The sequence below is a fragment of the Wyeomyia smithii genome, chromosome 1 (assembly GCF_029784165.1).
Source record: "Wyeomyia smithii strain HCP4-BCI-WySm-NY-G18 chromosome 1, ASM2978416v1, whole genome shotgun sequence".
Lineage (NCBI taxonomy): Eukaryota > Metazoa > Arthropoda > Insecta > Diptera > Culicidae > Wyeomyia > Wyeomyia smithii.
The window spans coordinates 180,856,333-180,873,875 of NC_073694.1; the positions used below are offsets into that span (position 1 = coordinate 180,856,333).

A 17,543-nucleotide genomic window follows, 5' to 3' on the forward strand; every position below is an offset into this window, starting at 1 on the left:
CTCATTTTTCATTCTTCATTCTGCATTTTTCATTCTTCATTCTCTATTTTCCTCCATTCTTTATTCTTCATTCTTCATTCTTTTTTATTCTTCATACTTTATTCTTTTTTCTTCTTTCTTCATTCTTCATTCTTTATTATTTATTCTTCATTTTTCATTCTTCATTCTTCATTCTTCATTCTTCATTCTTCATTCTTCATTCTTCATTCTTCATTCTTCATTCTTCATTCTTTATTCTTCATTCTTCATTCTTCATTCTTCATTCTTCATTCTTCATTCTTCATTCTTCATTCTTCATTCTTCATTCTTCATTCTTCATTCTTCATTCTTCATTCTTCATTTTTCATTCTTCATTCTTCATTCTTCATTCTTCATTCTTCATTCTTAATTCTTAATTCTTGATTCTTAATGCGTAATTCTTAATTATATTTTCTCAATTCTTGATTCTTGATTCTTGATTCTTAATTCCTAATTATTAATTCTTCATTCTTTATTCTTCATTCTTTATTCTTCATTCTTCATACTTTATTTTTCATTCTTAATTCTTTATTCTTCATTCTTCACTTTTAATTAATATTTTATGCTTCATTTTTCAGTTTTTTTTTTATTCTCGCTTATTTTCCGTCGGTCTATTTCCGACACTGTTGTGGCCAATCACCGACGCCCAGGGAGGCGACTCCACACCCAGGACCCTAACTCACGACCCGTTTATTAACGGACCGGCACCAACGGCTTTACTTCCTCATGCGATGGAAGGCGTGATCCCAGAGATTTTTCAGCTCAGAAAATCTCCCGGTGTCGGCTAGGATTAAATCTAGACCAGTTTGGTTGGTTGTGAGTGGATCACGCCACCTATGTCGGCGGTGGGATTCGAACCCAGGCGTCGAGCGTGGTTGGCGGAGACGTTACCAACCACACTAGGCCCCCGCATTCATTTTTCAGTTATCATTTTTAATTTTTCATTTTGCTTTTTAATTTTTCAGTCACATTTGTCATTTGTCATTTGTCATTATTCATTGTTGATTGTTCATTGTTTATTGTTGATTGTTTGTTCTTTATTGTTTATTATTTATTGTTCATTGTTCATTGTTCATTGTTTATTGTTTATTGTATATTGTTTATTGTTTATTGTTTATTGTTTATTGTTTATTGTTTATTGTTTATTGTTTATTGTTTATTGTTTATTGTTTATTGTTTATTGTTTATTGTTTATTGTTTATTGTTTATTGTTTATTGTTTATTGTTTATCGTTTATTGTTTATTGTTTATTGTTTATTGTTTATTGTTTATTGTTTATTGTTTATTGTTTATTGTTTATTGTTTATTGTTTATTGTTTATTGTTTATTGTTTATTGTTTATTGTTTATTGTTTATTGTTTATTGTTTATTGTTTATTGTTTATTGTTTATTGTTTATTGTTTATTGTTTATTGTTTATTGTTTATTGTTTATTGTTTATTGTTTATTGTTTATTGTTTATTGTTTATTGTTTATTGTTTATTGTTTATTGTTTATTGTTTATTGTTTATTGTTTATTGTTTATTGTTTATTGTTCATTGTTTATTGTTTATTGTTTATTGTTTATTGTTTATTGTTCATTGTTTATTGTTTATTGTTTATTGTTTATTGTTTATTGTTTATTGTTTATTGTTTATTGTTTATTGTTTATTGTTTATTGTTTATTGTTTATTGTTTATTGTTCATTGTTAATTGTTTATTGTTTATTGTTTATTGTTTATTGTTTATTGTTTATTGTTTATTGTTTATTGTTTATTGTTTATTGTTTATTGTTTATTGTTTATTGTTTATTGTTTATTGTTTATTGTTTATTGTTTATTGTTTATTGTTCATTGTTTATTGTTTATTGTTTATTGTTTATTGTTTATTGTTTATTGTTTATTGTTTATTGTTTATTGTTTATTGTTTATTGTTTATTGTTTATTGTTTATTGTTTATTGTTTATTGTTTATTGTTTATTGTTTATTGTTTATTGTTTATTGTTTATTGTTTATTGTTTATTGTTTATTGTTTATTGTTTATTGTTTATTGTTTATTGTTTATTGTTTATTGTTTATTGTTTATTGTTTATTGTTTATTGTTTATTGTTTATTGTTTATTGTTTATTGTTTATTGTTTATTGTTTATTGTTTATTGTTTATTGTTTATTGTTTATTGTTTATCGTTCATTTCTAATTTTCCAATTTTAATTTTTCATTCTCTTTTTCCTCTTCCAATTTTATGTTAATTCTCATTTTTATTTTCGATTCTCATTCTCTTTCTCATTTCATACTCGTTTTCATATTTATTCTCATTCCAGTTTTTATTCCCATTCTCGTTTTTACTCTCATTTTATATTTCATTACAATTCTCATTCTTGTTCTTTTTCTTATTCATGCTCTTCTTCTCTCTTGGCCTTGTTTTCTTCTTCTTCATATCTCTAATCCTGTTCCCAATCCTATTCCTATTCCTATTCTTTTACTTTTTCATCTTTTAGTTTTTATACTTTAAACTTTTCACTTTTAAGTTTTTAATTTTAGTTTTTTATTTTCTATTTTAAATTTTTCATTTGTCATTCATCATCTTTCATCTTCCATTTTTGATTTTCCATTTTCAATTTTTAATTTAAAATTTTTGATTTTTTATTTTTCATGTTTTATTTTTTGGGATTACGATCTTTTATTTTTGATTTTTCAATTTTCATTTATTTATTTTTTATTTCTGTTTTGATTTTGACTTTTATTTAAATAATGATATTGATATTGATGTTGATATTTATATTTATATCGATTTTGATTTTAATTTAGATTTTGGTGTTGACTTTGATTTTGATTTTAATTTTCATTTCGATTCAAATTTTAATGTTGATTTTGATTTTGATCTATATTTTGATTTTAGTTTTCATTTCAATTTTTATTCTTATTTTCATTCTAATTTTTTTCTCATTCTCATTCATATTATCATTCTTATTTTGATTCTCATTCTTATTCTCATTCTCATGTTCATTCTTATTATCACTTTTGTTATTATTTTTATTCACATTCTCGTCTTTCTCTTTCCCATTCTGATTCTCGTTTTAATTTTGAATTTCATTCACTCTCTATTTGTAATTTTAATTTATTTTGCAGTTCATTTTTAATTGTCGTTTCCTATTTTCTGCTTTCTGTATGCTTTGTGTAGTGTTTCATTTCGGAAAAATCAGGGAAATAAATCCCTGAATTTTCAGAACCCCAAGAAAAAGGAGATTCTTTCCCATGGTACAATGTTGTTCTCTAGATTAGACTGCTCAACACTGGTTTAAAAACATATAGTGCCATTTTGGCCAGGTTTCGGTCGAGGCCAAACCAGTGTGCGTTTCGACGCGCGCAGAATTCCACCGGTGAGTGCGAAATACCCATTAGAAATAATCTATGCCACCGCGAGCAGCAATTACTGTGTGCAACTTGGTTGTGATTGCAGCCACGCGAGTCGCGTGCCGAGTCGCGATTGGTTCACAAAACGGAAGATTAATGTTCCATTCAGAGGGAAGAAACCAGTATACTCGTACGATGTGTGTGTGTGTGTGTGAGGATCAACTTAAACAACTTTAATGCGCACTCCTTAAAATGTTTTACGATAGTGGCTGCAGTTTATCCAGCAAAAAATTTCCATTCTTGACTAGTTGTAGACTTACATATTGGCCACAGCGAGATAGGATATTCCATATATTTACCTGAAATAAAAAGAAACAAGGAAAAAATCCAATTAGAAACCGCATTAATATTGATACATAAATATTTGCTAAACCATTACGATTTAGACATATGAATCACTCCCTGAAGATAGAAGGAACCCGGATGGAGGACAGAAGAGGGGTGATTAATGAATTCGACCTGCACACCCTAGGCGTTGTGGTCGAAAAACCTCAGCCCGATTACAACTGCGACTTCGACGGTGTCAGCTTCGATCGGCATCGAATCGCGCGCTTTAGACTGCTTATGAGGTGCGCGTGAAGCGTGAAAACCACCCAGCAGGAGCGGTAGCCAACTCGAATTGACCCCTCTGAACCAGTACCGTGGTGGCTTAACTGGCTCGACAATCGAAAATACACAACGGGAACGCCAGTGGAAAATAAAGCGCAAACGATCTGCACAAGCCACAAGAAAACAAAAAACAAAAAAAAAAGAGCGAATCGAGATCATCTGACGGCGTCACGCTGCTGGGGGATTAGTTTCGGCTTGTTGAGTTTGGGTTGAGTCAAAACGGTTGCGGGCCCATTTATTGCCGCCGACGCCGCTTCTAACCTCGCGAGCACGTCATCTTCGATCGTCGTTCCGTCGTCGTTCCAGCGAATGGTTTAATCCGCGGCGTGATGTGACATGAGCATGCACAAAACACGACGAAAGCCGCTGATCAACAACTCGCTGGGAGGAAGCGGCGAGGCGGCATTGGTGGCTTCTCACAGGGGTACGATCGTGAACCAATGAAATGTGAAATGGATTTTTCCTCGAGTTTTTGATGATTTTTTTGTTTGTCAAACCATTTAAATAAACTGAGATTTATTTCATACAATTTATATATTTTTTCTTGCTAAACTGACACCGTACGAATCAAATTGCAGAACTCAAATAAGGTTCCTGATAAATGGGGAAACGTATTCTTCTTTTCTACATGTTATCAGAGCAAACAAGAGTAAGAAAAATGTCCGCAACACGGAAACCATAATAAGTATGCTTTCCCTGAGTAAGAGTACACGATTATGAGAAGAAATATGGGCCTTCGTGTATCTCGCTCATCGAGATTATTTTTATAAATAAATTTGAAAGCACGGTACGGTTTGCTAGCTGGAATATGTTTCAAAAATGTCTCACAGGTACCGCGTGATGGTCTTTAGAATGTTTTAAATATGTTGCAGAGTTGTTTAAGGAGTGTTTCAAAATTGTTTAAAAAATGTCTCAGAAAAATCTTAATAAGAACTAAAATTACCTCGAATATATAAAAGATAGCTTCAAATGGTTGTAAATACGTTTCAAAAATGTTTCAAATCTGTTTTAATAATGTATCAAGAATGTTTCAAAAAGGTCACAAAACTGTTTTCGGAATTGTTCCAAAACATGTCTATAAAATGATTAAAAACGGCTTGAAAATGTTGTGAAACTGTTTTCAAACTGGTTGAATTGAGTTTAAAAAATAACTCAAATGTACCTCACCAGTGTCTCCAGAATGTTACAATTATGTTTCAGAAATGTCTCAGAAAAATCTCAAGTAGCACTCAAAAACATTTGAAAAATGTCTTGAAAATGTCCTGGAATCATCATAAATATTTAAAAATGGATTAAAATTGTTGTAAATACGTTTCAAATCGCTCTTGAGAATGTATTGAAAATGTTTCAAAAAGGTCTCAGAACTGTTCTTAAAAACGTTTCAAATTACGTTTATAGAATATTTTAAATATGCTCAAAAGTGTAGCTAAAACGTTTTCAAAGTGCCCAAAAAATGATTCAAAAACATCTCATGGGTGCTTCACACTTGTCTCTGGAATGTTAAACTATATGTTTCAAAAATGGTTCAGGAGCGTTTCAAAATTGTTCCAAGAATGTCTCAGAAAAAAGCTAAAATAATAGAAAGGCTCAAAATTCGTGTTAATGAGCTTCAAAAATGTACTCAAAACTGTTCACTGCCATTCTAATATTGAATAAAAATGTTTCAACAGATTTCAAAACTGTTCTTAAAATTATGTATATAGAATGCTTGAAAAATTCTCAAGAATGTTGTCAAAATCTTTTTAAACTGTCTGGATAATGTTTCAAAAGTATCTCGAAGGTGCCTCATAAGTATCTCTAGAATGCTTCAATTATGTTTTAAAAAATTTTTTTAAGAATGTTTCAAAATCGTTTGAAAAATAGCTCAAAAATTCAATTGGGATCCCAAAAGAATTAAAAAAATGTCTTCACATTGTCCTGAAGTTGTCTAAAATATTTGAAAAGAAGCTTAAAATTGTTCTACATATGTTCAAAAAATGTTCCAAATATGTTTCAAATTCGTCTCAAAACTGTTCTGTTTCAAATAATGTCTATAGAATGTAGTAACAAGTCTCAAAAATGTTTTCAAACTGTCTGATTATTGTTTCAAAAATGTTTCAGAAATGTCTTGGGAGAGTTTCATAATTGTTACAGAAAAATGTCCCACAAAAATCTAAGCTAGGACTCAAAAAGATCTCAAAAAGTGTCTTGACAATGTCCTAAACTGGTTTAATATATTTGATATAATGGCTTAAACTTGTTGTAAATGTTGTAAATAAATTGTGGTAAAACTGTTCGAAAAAAGAGAAATGTTGAAATGTTTCAAAACTTTTCACGTATTTTTTTCCGAATTATGTCTATAGAATGTTTTAAAAGGTTTCAAAATTATCTCAAAGGTGTCTCACGAATGTCTGTAGAATGTTTCAATAATGTTTCAGAAACGTTTTAGTAGTTCGAAACACTTGTTTCAAAAATGGCTCAGAAAAATCTCGGTTAGGACTAAAAATGTCTCAAATATTTTAAAAAAGGCTCAAAATTGTTGTACATACGTTCAAAAATGTTTCAAATCTGTTTCAAAAGGGTCTAAAAATTGTTCTAGAAATTGTTCTAAATTATGTCTACAGAATGTAAGTCTCAAAAATGTTTCCAAACAGTCTGAACAATATTTCACATTTCACGAATGGACCGTGGACATTACACATACCCCTGTCCACGCTGGAATGTGGATGGCCCTTTTCAAAAATGTTTTACGAGTGTTCCATAATAGTTACAGAAAAATTTCAAAATGGTGTAAATACCGAGTCAAAAATGTTCGATTTTTGAAACATTAACCAGACAGTTTGAAAACATTTTGGAGATTTATTACTACATTCGAAAAAAGTTTCAAATCGGTTTTAATGATGAATCAGATTAGGTCCATAGAATATTTAAAAAGGTTTCAAAAATGTCTCAAAGGTGTCTCACAAATGTCTGTAGAATGTTTCAATAATGTTTCAGAAAGGTCTTTTAAAAATGTATCACAAATGTTTCGAAAAATGTTTCAAAACTGCTCTCGAAATTGTTTCAACAAAGTAAACTTTTAAAAGCATTTTTAAAAGTCTAAAAATTGTCACAAGCTTGAAGTTTTACTTGGATATTTCAGAAAAGTTTCAAACATGTCATGAGAACATCTAGAAAACATCAGAGAAATTTTTCAAAACCATCCTGAATAAGAAAAATGTTTGAATTATGTTTAAAAACTGTTCATACTTATCTCGATGTCTCAGAAAAATCTCAAAAATGTTTTCGAAACATATTAAGTATTTGCTCAACAAATTTGTTTCGGAAATTTTTCGAAATCATCTAGATAGAATGTTTTGAATGGCCTCAAAACATGTTGTTAAAATCCTATAAAACTGTCTGAATGATGTTACAAAAATGACTACAAGAATGCTTCACAAGCGGTGTCAGAAATGTTTTAGTAGTGTTCCAAAATTGTAACAGAAATGTCAAAGAAAAATCTTAATTAGAACCTAAAAATACCAAAGAAAAGTCAAACTGTACTCGAAATTGTTTCAAATTATGATTGAACAATGCTTTGAAAAGTCTCGAAAATGTTATTAAAATGTTTAAAAACTGTCTGATTAATGTTTCAAAAATGCTTAAAGGGTGCCTCACAAGTGTCATTAGAATGTTTCAAACCTGTTTCAGCACATTGCTGAAAGAAGTGTTTCGAAGTCGTTTCCAAAATGTCGAAGAAAATCCTAATTAGAATCTGAAAATACGAAAAAAGTGTCTGCAAATGTTTAAAAAAATGCCTAAAACAGTTGCAAATAGGTTTCCAAAACGTATCAAAATAGTCTCAAAACTGTAACCAGAATTGTTTCAAATTTTGGCTATATAATGTTTTGAACAGTGTCAAAAAATGTGGTTGAAGTGTTTTCAAACTGGCTGAATGATGTTTCTAAATTACCTAAAAGGTGTTTTGTTTCCAGAATGTTCCAGAAATGTTTTAGGAGAGTTTCAATATTGTTTCAAAAATATCTCAGGAAAATCTCAATTAGGACTATTTATTTTTCCTGTTGGTTACATTTTCCACTGCGAGTTATTTGATCTATTGTGGCGGGCCCCGTTCGTTGTAAGCCTCATCGGGGTGTCCTGCCACTATTAGATTGAGTGGTTTCCACTTGCTGAGTATAGGTATCATCCCATGAAGGTATTAACCCTTTATAAGGCAGTGGAAACTATATTACCACCAACGAAAAACACAATTTTTACGTTGCACCAAGATTTTCGTTTATAAATTTCGCTTAAACACGCTTTCGTGTGTTTCAAAAATGTTTCATATCTGTTTTAATGATGTATCAAACATGTTTCGAAAAGGTCGCAACACTGTTCTCGAGATTGTTCCAAATTATGTCCATAGAAAGTTTCAAAAATGTTCTTACAATGTTTTCAACTGTGTGAATAAAGTTTCCAAAATATTTCAAAAGAAATCGCACAAGTGTCTCTAGAATGTTTCAATTATATTTCAGAAATGCTTTATGAGTGTTTCAGAATTGTTTAAAAAATGTCAGAAAAATCTTAGGCAGGACTAAAATTTTCATTAAAATACTTAAAAAAATAGCTTAAATCTGTTGTAAATACGTTTTGAAAACCTTCCAAATCTGTTTTAATAAAGTTTCAAAATGTTTTAATGAGATCTCGGAATTGTTCTCGAAATTGTTCCAAATAATGTCTATAAAATGTTTAAATATGTCTTAAAAACGCTGTTAAAACGATTTCAAATCTCAAGTTCCTCACAGGTGTCTAGAATATTTCAAACATCCCAGACGAACACATACGATTCGCATAGATTCTCTAGGATTCCTCACCTTGGATTCGTTAGCGTCCTTGAAAAGGATTCCTGAAAAGAGAATCCTCAGGAATGCCCTGTATATGGCTCTAGAATTCTTGAATAAGAATCGTGAGTGGGAATCCTCCGGATCGTGTTTGCGATTCTTTTCACGATTCCGTCACCGTGTTAATCGGTATCCTGGGGATTCTTACTCAGGATTTTCTGCGTGTTAGTAAGGGATGTTTCAGAAATAGTTTAGCAGTGTTTCAAAAATGTCTCCAAAAATTTCAATTAGGACTCAATAGGATCTAAACAATTGTCTGGAATATTAGCAAAATGGCTCAAAATTGTTGTGAATATGTTTCAAAAAAGTTTTTAAAGGGTTTCAAAACTGTTCCCGAAATTGTTCAACAAAGTTTCAAAGTATCTTCGATAGATTTGAAATTGTCAAAATAAGGTATGAAAAATGGCTAGAAAGGTTTTTAAAAATACCTTAAAACTATTTTTTAAATGTCTTAGGAAGGCCAAAATTGTTTCAAATATGTCTTAAGAATATTTAAGAAAAAAAAAGTTTCAAAATTAGCCTAGATAAAGAAAAATGTTGGAAATATGTTTCAAAAATGTCTCAAATTTTTTTCGAAATGTTTTTAATATTGGCTCAACAATGTTTCAAGAACATAACTTAAGAACAAAAAATATTTCGAAAACGTCTCAGAAATGACAATAACTTGCCACTGGTATGCTCAAAACATATCTGATTAGGGTTTCAAAGACGTTTTGCCGGTGTTTTGAACGTATTTCCTATGTATCGAATATATTTAAAAATAATATTATAATACTAGGGGAGGAGTACCAGTTATGGCAATACCTAAAAAATGTACCAGTTATGGCATGAACCAGTTATGGCCTGGTACCATTGCGCTTATGCGATATAGCCGTAAATGGTGCACTTGCCATAACTGGCTCACCTACCCTATTTATAAACTTTTTTGTGTCATTTCTGCTTAAATAATGTAACGAAAATGTTTCCGAAAGGTCTCAAAACTGTTACTATTTCTTTTTTCAAATTATGTCCATAGCTCAGCAAGAAGCTCAAAAGTATTGAAAAAATGTTGTCAAACTGTCTAACTAATTTTTCAAAAATATCTCAGGGAAGCATCACAAGTGTCTTTAGAATGTTTCAGTTATGTTTCAAAGACTAAAATTATTTCAAATGATAAAAAACGGCTTAAAATTGTTGTAGATACGTTTCAAAATTTTTTCTAATCTGTTTTAATAATGTTTCAAAAAAGTCTCAAAACTGTTCCCGATTTTATTTCTAAATAATATCTATAGAATGGTTTAAAAAGTCTCTGAAAACTGTCTGAATGACGTTTCAAAAATATATCAAAGATGCCCCACCAGTCTCGAGAATGTTTCAGCAGTATTTCAAAACTGTTGCAAAAGTTCTTCTCAAAATCCCAATTAATTAAGTCTTGAAAACGTCTCAAATATTTGAAAAATGGCTCCAAATTTTTGCAAACATGTTGTAAATATGTTTCAAGAACGTTCCAAAAATTAATTTAAAAAAATCAAAAAGGTTCCTATTCCTATTCTCGAAATCAATATGGTTTCAAAAGTATCCTTAAAAGTTTCAAAAACATTTTTAAAATCTCTCAGTAATGACAACAATGTATGAAATATATGTTCAATATGCTTCGAAACTTACTCTAAATTGTTACCAAATGTTTCAAAATGGTTTTTTGAATTATATGATATCTCAGCAAAGTTTGAAATATGTCTTAAAAATATCTAGAAAAAAAATCACAAGAATGTTTCAAAACTTTTTTTAATTTTTCTATTTTTTCTTATTTATTGTTTTAAAATTATCCGATAAAGAGAAAATTGTTGTAAATTTGTTCCAAAAAATTGTTTCACTATGTTTAAAAAAGCCTCAAAAATGTTTTCAGAACGTTTTTTTAGTATTGGAACAGTAATATTCCAAATACTTTTAAAAAATGACTTGAAAATGGTACTAAAATGTTCAAGGGATACCATGATCAAGTTTCAAAAACGTTGTGCAGGTGTTTGAAAATAGAAATATTTCAAAAATATTTTGAAGAAAATGTCTGGAATACATTGGAAACTTATGTTTTATCAATATTTCAAAACTACCTTTTTTGAAATGTTTCAAAAATGTTTAGAAATATGTTTAAGAGATGTCTTGTTTTTTTGGTTAGAGGAATACGTTGTCCAACGTCGTGAACTTTTGCAACATGAAGGTGTCTTGTTAATATCCAAAAACTTTGAAAAGAGTCACAATAATGTTTTTGAAATATTTTCGAAACTTTCTCTAGAATGTTTCAATTTATTTTAAAACTGTCACAATGAAATTTTTCAAGAGGGTAATAAGGTCTGGAGAGGTCTGTAATAAGTCTCCAAATTATCTCAAATTTTTCTAAGGGATATTAAAAAATGGCCTAGAAATGGAAATAAAATGATGAGAATATTTTCAAAATGTGTTCCATATTATGTCTACACTAGTTTAATAAGCATCAAAAATGTTTTTGAAATATTTTCAAACTGTTCCAATAGCAATTAAAACAAAAAGCCTCACAAGTAAATGTTTCAAACATGTTTCATAAATGTTTCAGGAATGTTTTAATTTTGTTTCAAAAAACTTACACAAAACATTTCAATTAGGGCTCCAAAAAACATCTCGATTAGGGCTCCAAATGATCTGAAAAAATGTCATTACAATGTCCTAAATATGCTTCAGCCAAATATCATCTGAAAATAATAGGAAAGGCTGACAACGATGTTTGTCGTTTTTGTAATGAAGAAATCGAGTCTTCAGCACATTTATTATATTTTTGTCCAGCATTTTACAACAAAAGAGCAATGTTTTTCGAAAAGGGACTGTTACAGCCCTTTGAAATTTGACTGTCTTGTCCTAATAAGGTAGTGCAGTTTATACGGCACATAATACCTAATTGGGATCATACCTAAATCAGGGGCTGACAGTTACTTCCCATAGTAACTTTTCTTTCTGATCAGGTAATAAAAAGCTGGGGAAGGCTACAATAGATCTAATTTTTGGTCGCGGTAGCTAAAACCCAACAAAAAAAATGCTTTCAATAATAAAAAAGGGCCTAAAATTGTTCTGAATATGTTCCAAAAAGGTTTCAAATCTGTTTTAATAATGTATCGATTTTGTTTCAAGAAGGTCGTAAATAGTTTCAAGAGGATTACTTGGATTTCTCAGAAAGGTTTCAAATATGTCTCAAGAATATCTAGAAACGGCTACAGAAATATTTTAAAACTACCATAGAAGAAGCAAAATGTTGGAAATATGTATCGGAACATTGTTCAAACATGTCTAAAAGTTTTTTTTTTAAATCTCTAAAATGTTTCCGAAACATTTTCAGTATAGGCTCAACAATATTTCAAAAACTTCAAAACATGACATAAAACCGGGTCTAAAATATTCAGAAATACCTTATAAAGGTTTTGAAAACGTTTCGCATGTGTTGGAAAACTGTTTTTAAGTGTCTCAGAAAGATTTTAAAAATATCTAGAATTTCACAACATTTTTGTTTCAAATCTGTCTAAAGATTGTTTTAAAAAATCTCAAAAAATTTGTTTGCATGTTTTCAAACTATCTGAATATTTCAAGAATATCTCAAGAATTTTTCAATTATGTTTCAGAACCGTTTCAGGAGTAGTTCAAAATTGTTTCAAAAATGTCTCAGAAGAATCTTAATTAGAGCTGAAATAGTCTCAAACGTTGAGAAAATCACCCAAAATTGTGGTGGATAATTCTCAAAAATGCTACAAAAATGCTTCCAATTGATGGAACAAAAATGTTTCTAGAAGGTCTCATAACCGTGTTCGAATTCGTTCCAAATTATGTCTATAGAGCATTATAAAGTCTCAAAAATTTTGTATAAAAGTTCTCGAACTATCTGAACAATTTTTTGAAAATATGTCGAAGGTGCCTCATAAGTGTCTCAGAAAAATCTCTATAAGTACTCAAAAAGATCTAAACAATTGTCTCGACAATGTCCTTAAACTGTCTCAAGTAAATAAAAAATGACCTAAAACTTTTTTTTGAATACTTTTCAAAAATGTTTCAGATCTGTTTTATATCGCATCAAAAATGTTTCAAAAAGGTCTCAAAACTGTTCTCGAAATTGTTCCAAATTTCGTCTATAGAACTCGAAAACTTGAAAAGATCTAAAAGACTATCTTGACAGTATTCTAAAGTTGTCTCAAAAGCTTAAAAGCTTGATTGAAGTTGTTAAAAATACGTTCCTAAATTGTTTCAAATCTGTTTTAATAATGTATCAAAAAGGTTTCAGAACGGTACTCGGAATTGTTTATACAAGGTTTCAAAAGTATCTTAAAATGTGTCAAAATTGTCAACAAAAAGTTAAAAAAACACTAGAAAATACCTCAAATATAATTTTCATATGTCTTAGAAAGGTTAACAATGTTTCAAAAATATTTTCGAAATGCTTTAAAACTGTCTTCTAAATGTTACTTGTCCTAAAATGGTTTTGAAAATGTTACTTGCACATCCCATAAAGTTTTCTAATATATCTAAAAAAAACACTCAGAACAAAACCGTCACAAAAATGTTGTAAATATGTTTTGGAAAATTGTTCTTTTATGTCTGAATGTTTCAAAAAAGTCTCATAAACGTTTCCGATTTTTTTTTTCAGTATTGACTGCATGTTTCAAAAACTTCTCAAAAATTACTTAAAACTGTCACTTAAGACCTGCCTATTAAGGGTTTAAAAACATTTTGTAGGAGTCCAAAATGTTTTTCAAGAATATCGGAAAAACATCTCGAAAAATATGTCTCGAATGAATATTAAAGTTATATTATATGTTAAAAGGGTGTCTCTTCAATGTCCCAGAAACATTTGAACAAAGTCACAAAAATGTTTTTGAATTGTTTCAACTCAATTTTCAAACTGTCATCATGAAACTTTTCTGAAGAGGTCTGAAATACGTCACAAAATTATTTCGAAAAATAAGTTTCAAAAATATCAAAGAAAATGACTAGGAAATGGTATTTTATTGATAGGAATATTTTCCAACCGTGTTCCATATTATGTCTATGAATTGTTTTAATAAGTTTCAAAAATGTTTTTAAAATGTTTTTTCAAACTATTTCAAAAATGCTTCGAAAATATCTCAAAACGAAAGACACAAAAGTCTCCAGAATGTTTCGAACATGTTCCAGAAATGTTTAGAAAATATGGCTTGGAATTGCTAGAAATAAGTTTCAAAAAGGTTCCGAAAATGTTTCGAATATGTCTCAATAATGTTTCAAACATGCTTCAAAGCGGTTTCAAAACCCAGAGCATCCCCTAAATGTCTCAGAAAGTTAAGTAAAAAAGTTGAAGAGGTTGTGTATGAGACACGAGCGCAAGTTTAACGAAAAATTACAACAGCTTGTCATATACTAGTGAATTTTTTTAACAGATTGAGGAATACACTCGATTGGGGTAAAGCGGTAAAAATCCGGAATAATTCTATTTCAACACTTTTCACTGTTTTCCAGAAACCGGAAGTCACAACACGGAATTTTCGGCCTCTGTTTATGATTTCAATTACTGAAATACCAACATTGTTGCTATTTGATCAATTTTGGCTGTTCTCCGGAATCCGAAAATCACCGTCTAGGAAATTGAAAACGACGTTTGGAGTTGGCTTACTACCTCTGGGCATCATCTTGGCTGAGGAAATACCTCTATTCTGCTATTTTTGACATTTTTCTTTTGACAGTTTGAAATGGCGTCTTGAGTTGATTTGCGATTTTTGCGCATTATTCTTTGTTGGGTGGAATTCTGCCATTGTAGCTCAGTTTCAAAATAGTGTCTAGGATCGAGTTACAGGCTCTGGATATCATCCTGGTTCACAAAATACCTATTAGATTGGTATTTGGCCTTGTTTTCAGCTCTGATAGGCCAAAAATTTGTATTCAAAACAAGGTACATACTATTATTTTTTTTTCATTAGTATGTTGCTATTTCTGATCGTAATTTTAGACTAATTAGTTTCCTAATTTTCATTTTGTCTTCTAAACTCCAGAGTTTTTTTTTCGACTCAAAACATTTTTTTTTCAATTCGAAACAAATATTTGAGCACTCTTAAAAAGTACCAATAAAACTCTTAAAAGTTTAATGGTACCAAAACAAACCACGGTTGTCATAACGACGATGAAACGGTTCGAAATTAAGAAACCCATCAACATAATGATGAAAAAGCGAAAAGACCACACCAGAACTGGGGTCGTATAATTGAAAAAGCACGATAAAACTCGATCCCGGATACAGTTTCCCCTAACCGTCGTCGTCCCCGAGCAATTAGTTATCAACGATCAGCCCAAGATGAGTGGCGTTTACAACAAGAATTTTTCCCCGCTTTCGACACTTCCCACACTAACCGATTAATGGTTTGACATTCTGCCTTTCGACGGCCCGGTTAAGTGAGTTCTCACATTTGTCTTTCCGGCACTAGCGACAGCGATCCACCGAACGGGTTGTGAAGGGAGGTTCAGTGGAAGCTGAGAAAAATTAATTCTACGGTGAACAATATTTCACTCACAAAAACCATCGCCGGCGTTTATCAGCTGATAGTTCGGAGCAGGAAATTCTAGATTAACTTGTAACAGAAAAAAAACGGGCTGCTGGAATGGAACAGCTGCTACCGGGTCTACTCTTCATGGGAAAGATATTCGAAGTCCAGGAAATTCAACAAAACGACGACGAAGGTACCTTCGTCGATTCGAGTTCAATGTCATTAACATGTCGAAACTGGCTGAACAAAATATATCAACGTAAGAAGTCTCTCGATTAATTTTATGCCAGATCACGATTTCGTTGTTGCTGCCGTTTCTCGATTTCTCACACAGCACAGTGTAGTGTGTGCAGCGTTGTTAAAGTGCGGTACCAATTGGACCTCTTGCCAGCTGGAGGAAAACACGGCCGTACAAGCAGAGGCAGGAAGAAAGTGTGAGCACAAGACACGGCTTCTGGAAGTTTGGTATGCGACATTGAAGTTCCGCTTGCGGAAGGTCTCCGGTCGAGGACGCTTATTTCTCCCGCGCGGAAAGGTATAATTTATGAACCTATTCAAGTGTTCCGTTTCGTTGTACGTTGGCAGGAGAGGCGAAAAAAAAATGAACGGTAAAAAGAAGAAAAAACGCAACTCGGAGAAAGTTGACTACTCGTGATCGCCGAGTACGCGTTTATTGGATATGTAGAGCATATTAAGTATTAGCGAGAAATAGCTGAGAAACTCTGTTACGATTGTTCGATTCGCGTTCGAGAATTCGGGCATCTGAACAAATATTATTTCTTGTTTTACGTAACAGCTAACCCACATCATCACATGCCAGTCAGCACGCCATGTTGTAACATCGGACAGTTCTAAATTGAAGCGTTGGAAAGAAAAAAAAGACGCTCGATAATAACCCGAAAATATTTCTCAGCTGGTTAGTAGTTTCTGACACCAGCAGCAAAAGCAAGCGCGAAAAAACTGGACGTAAATGTTTACATAAAAACGGCAGATGTTACTCCCTTTTGAAATAGCGAACGAAATTAACCTATGCTAAACATGAACCGAAAGGTAGTCTGGTTTTGGGGCAAACGTCAGAGGTTTTCCAGAGGTAAGGGAGTACTAAAAATACATTATGGAAGCTGGTAAATCACCGGCGCTGCGTGTTAAAACCCCCCGCCGTCGAATTGGCGTTTATTGCGAGCAGCTTCTACGATTTTCAACCAGTAGTCAATCGATTTCAGAAACCACTGATTATTTTTCTGTTCACGTTTACTTGCAGCTTTGAATTTGTAGTTGAGCTTTTGCATCACATATTTTCAGCATTTTGTGAGCCATACAAGTAAACTTCAGGAAATGTTGTCGTGCTATCTGTGGATCAAAATTACATAATTACAAAGCATTTGATCATTCAGTTTAATGTTATTCAGAACATGAATACCACAGCTAATACTATCCCACTGATAATAATTGCACTGCTTTTTGCATTTACCGTTGCGATAGCGGTTGAATATGCTTTCTGTAATGTTGAAAGTATCGTTAGTTCAGGCAGAGCAATTTTTGAGTAAACGCAGCCTGTATTTACATTTAAGTAACTCTTCAATGTCATTTAAAACGAAATTCATCGACCATTCGTTGTTAAAAAACGAAAATCTCACAAGGTTACATTTTTTTTTCGTTTGGCTGTGTAATAGTTACTAACTTTTACGAACTCTCCTGGGTACTGATGCCAAGAAACATTGAAACGTTTATCCATAGTAGTCTGCAGGTTTTAAAATTTTTTTTTGCTGTTTTTGTTATTTAAAGGTTTTCTTCCCTTCTTCAAGTATGAATATATCCTGCATTCCAAGTCTATTTCCTCGCTGACTTGAATATCTTGTATTATTCTAGCGTATTCATTCAAGCCTCTTGAGCACAATAGAAAAAGTTCCAAAAAATGGTGTTTTTTGCAACTCCGGAGTATAATCTGTAAAGAAAACATATTCTTTAGCTTTTGCATCAACGTATTTTTAAAAAATAGGACCATCATTCAACTCGGGCACTGCTAATGTTAAACTGACACTAATTCAAAAACATTTACAGCAAACCCATTAAGTAAAATTAGTAATACATAATTAAGCATTATCTCATCAAATTTTTTATGTTAGCTATATTTTATTCATATTTAGGATCAAATTTTTC

The 17,543-nt window shown here is 31.3% G+C and overlaps 1 protein-coding gene across 1 annotated transcript in view; it reads right to left on the reverse strand.

Moving 5' to 3' along the window:
* Positions 1 to 2,067: 2,067 nt before the first annotated feature.
* Positions 2,068 to 17,543, reverse strand: part of LOC129719065 (uncharacterized) — a 305,280-nt gene continuing 289,804 nt past the window's right edge. Inside the window, exon 6 of the mRNA XM_055670427.1 lies at positions 2,068 to 3,708. Within this exon, the coding sequence (XP_055526402.1) occupies positions 3,607 to 3,708 (102 nt within the window). The 3' untranslated portion in view covers positions 2,068 to 3,606. The remainder of the gene's footprint in view (positions 3,709 to 17,543) is intronic.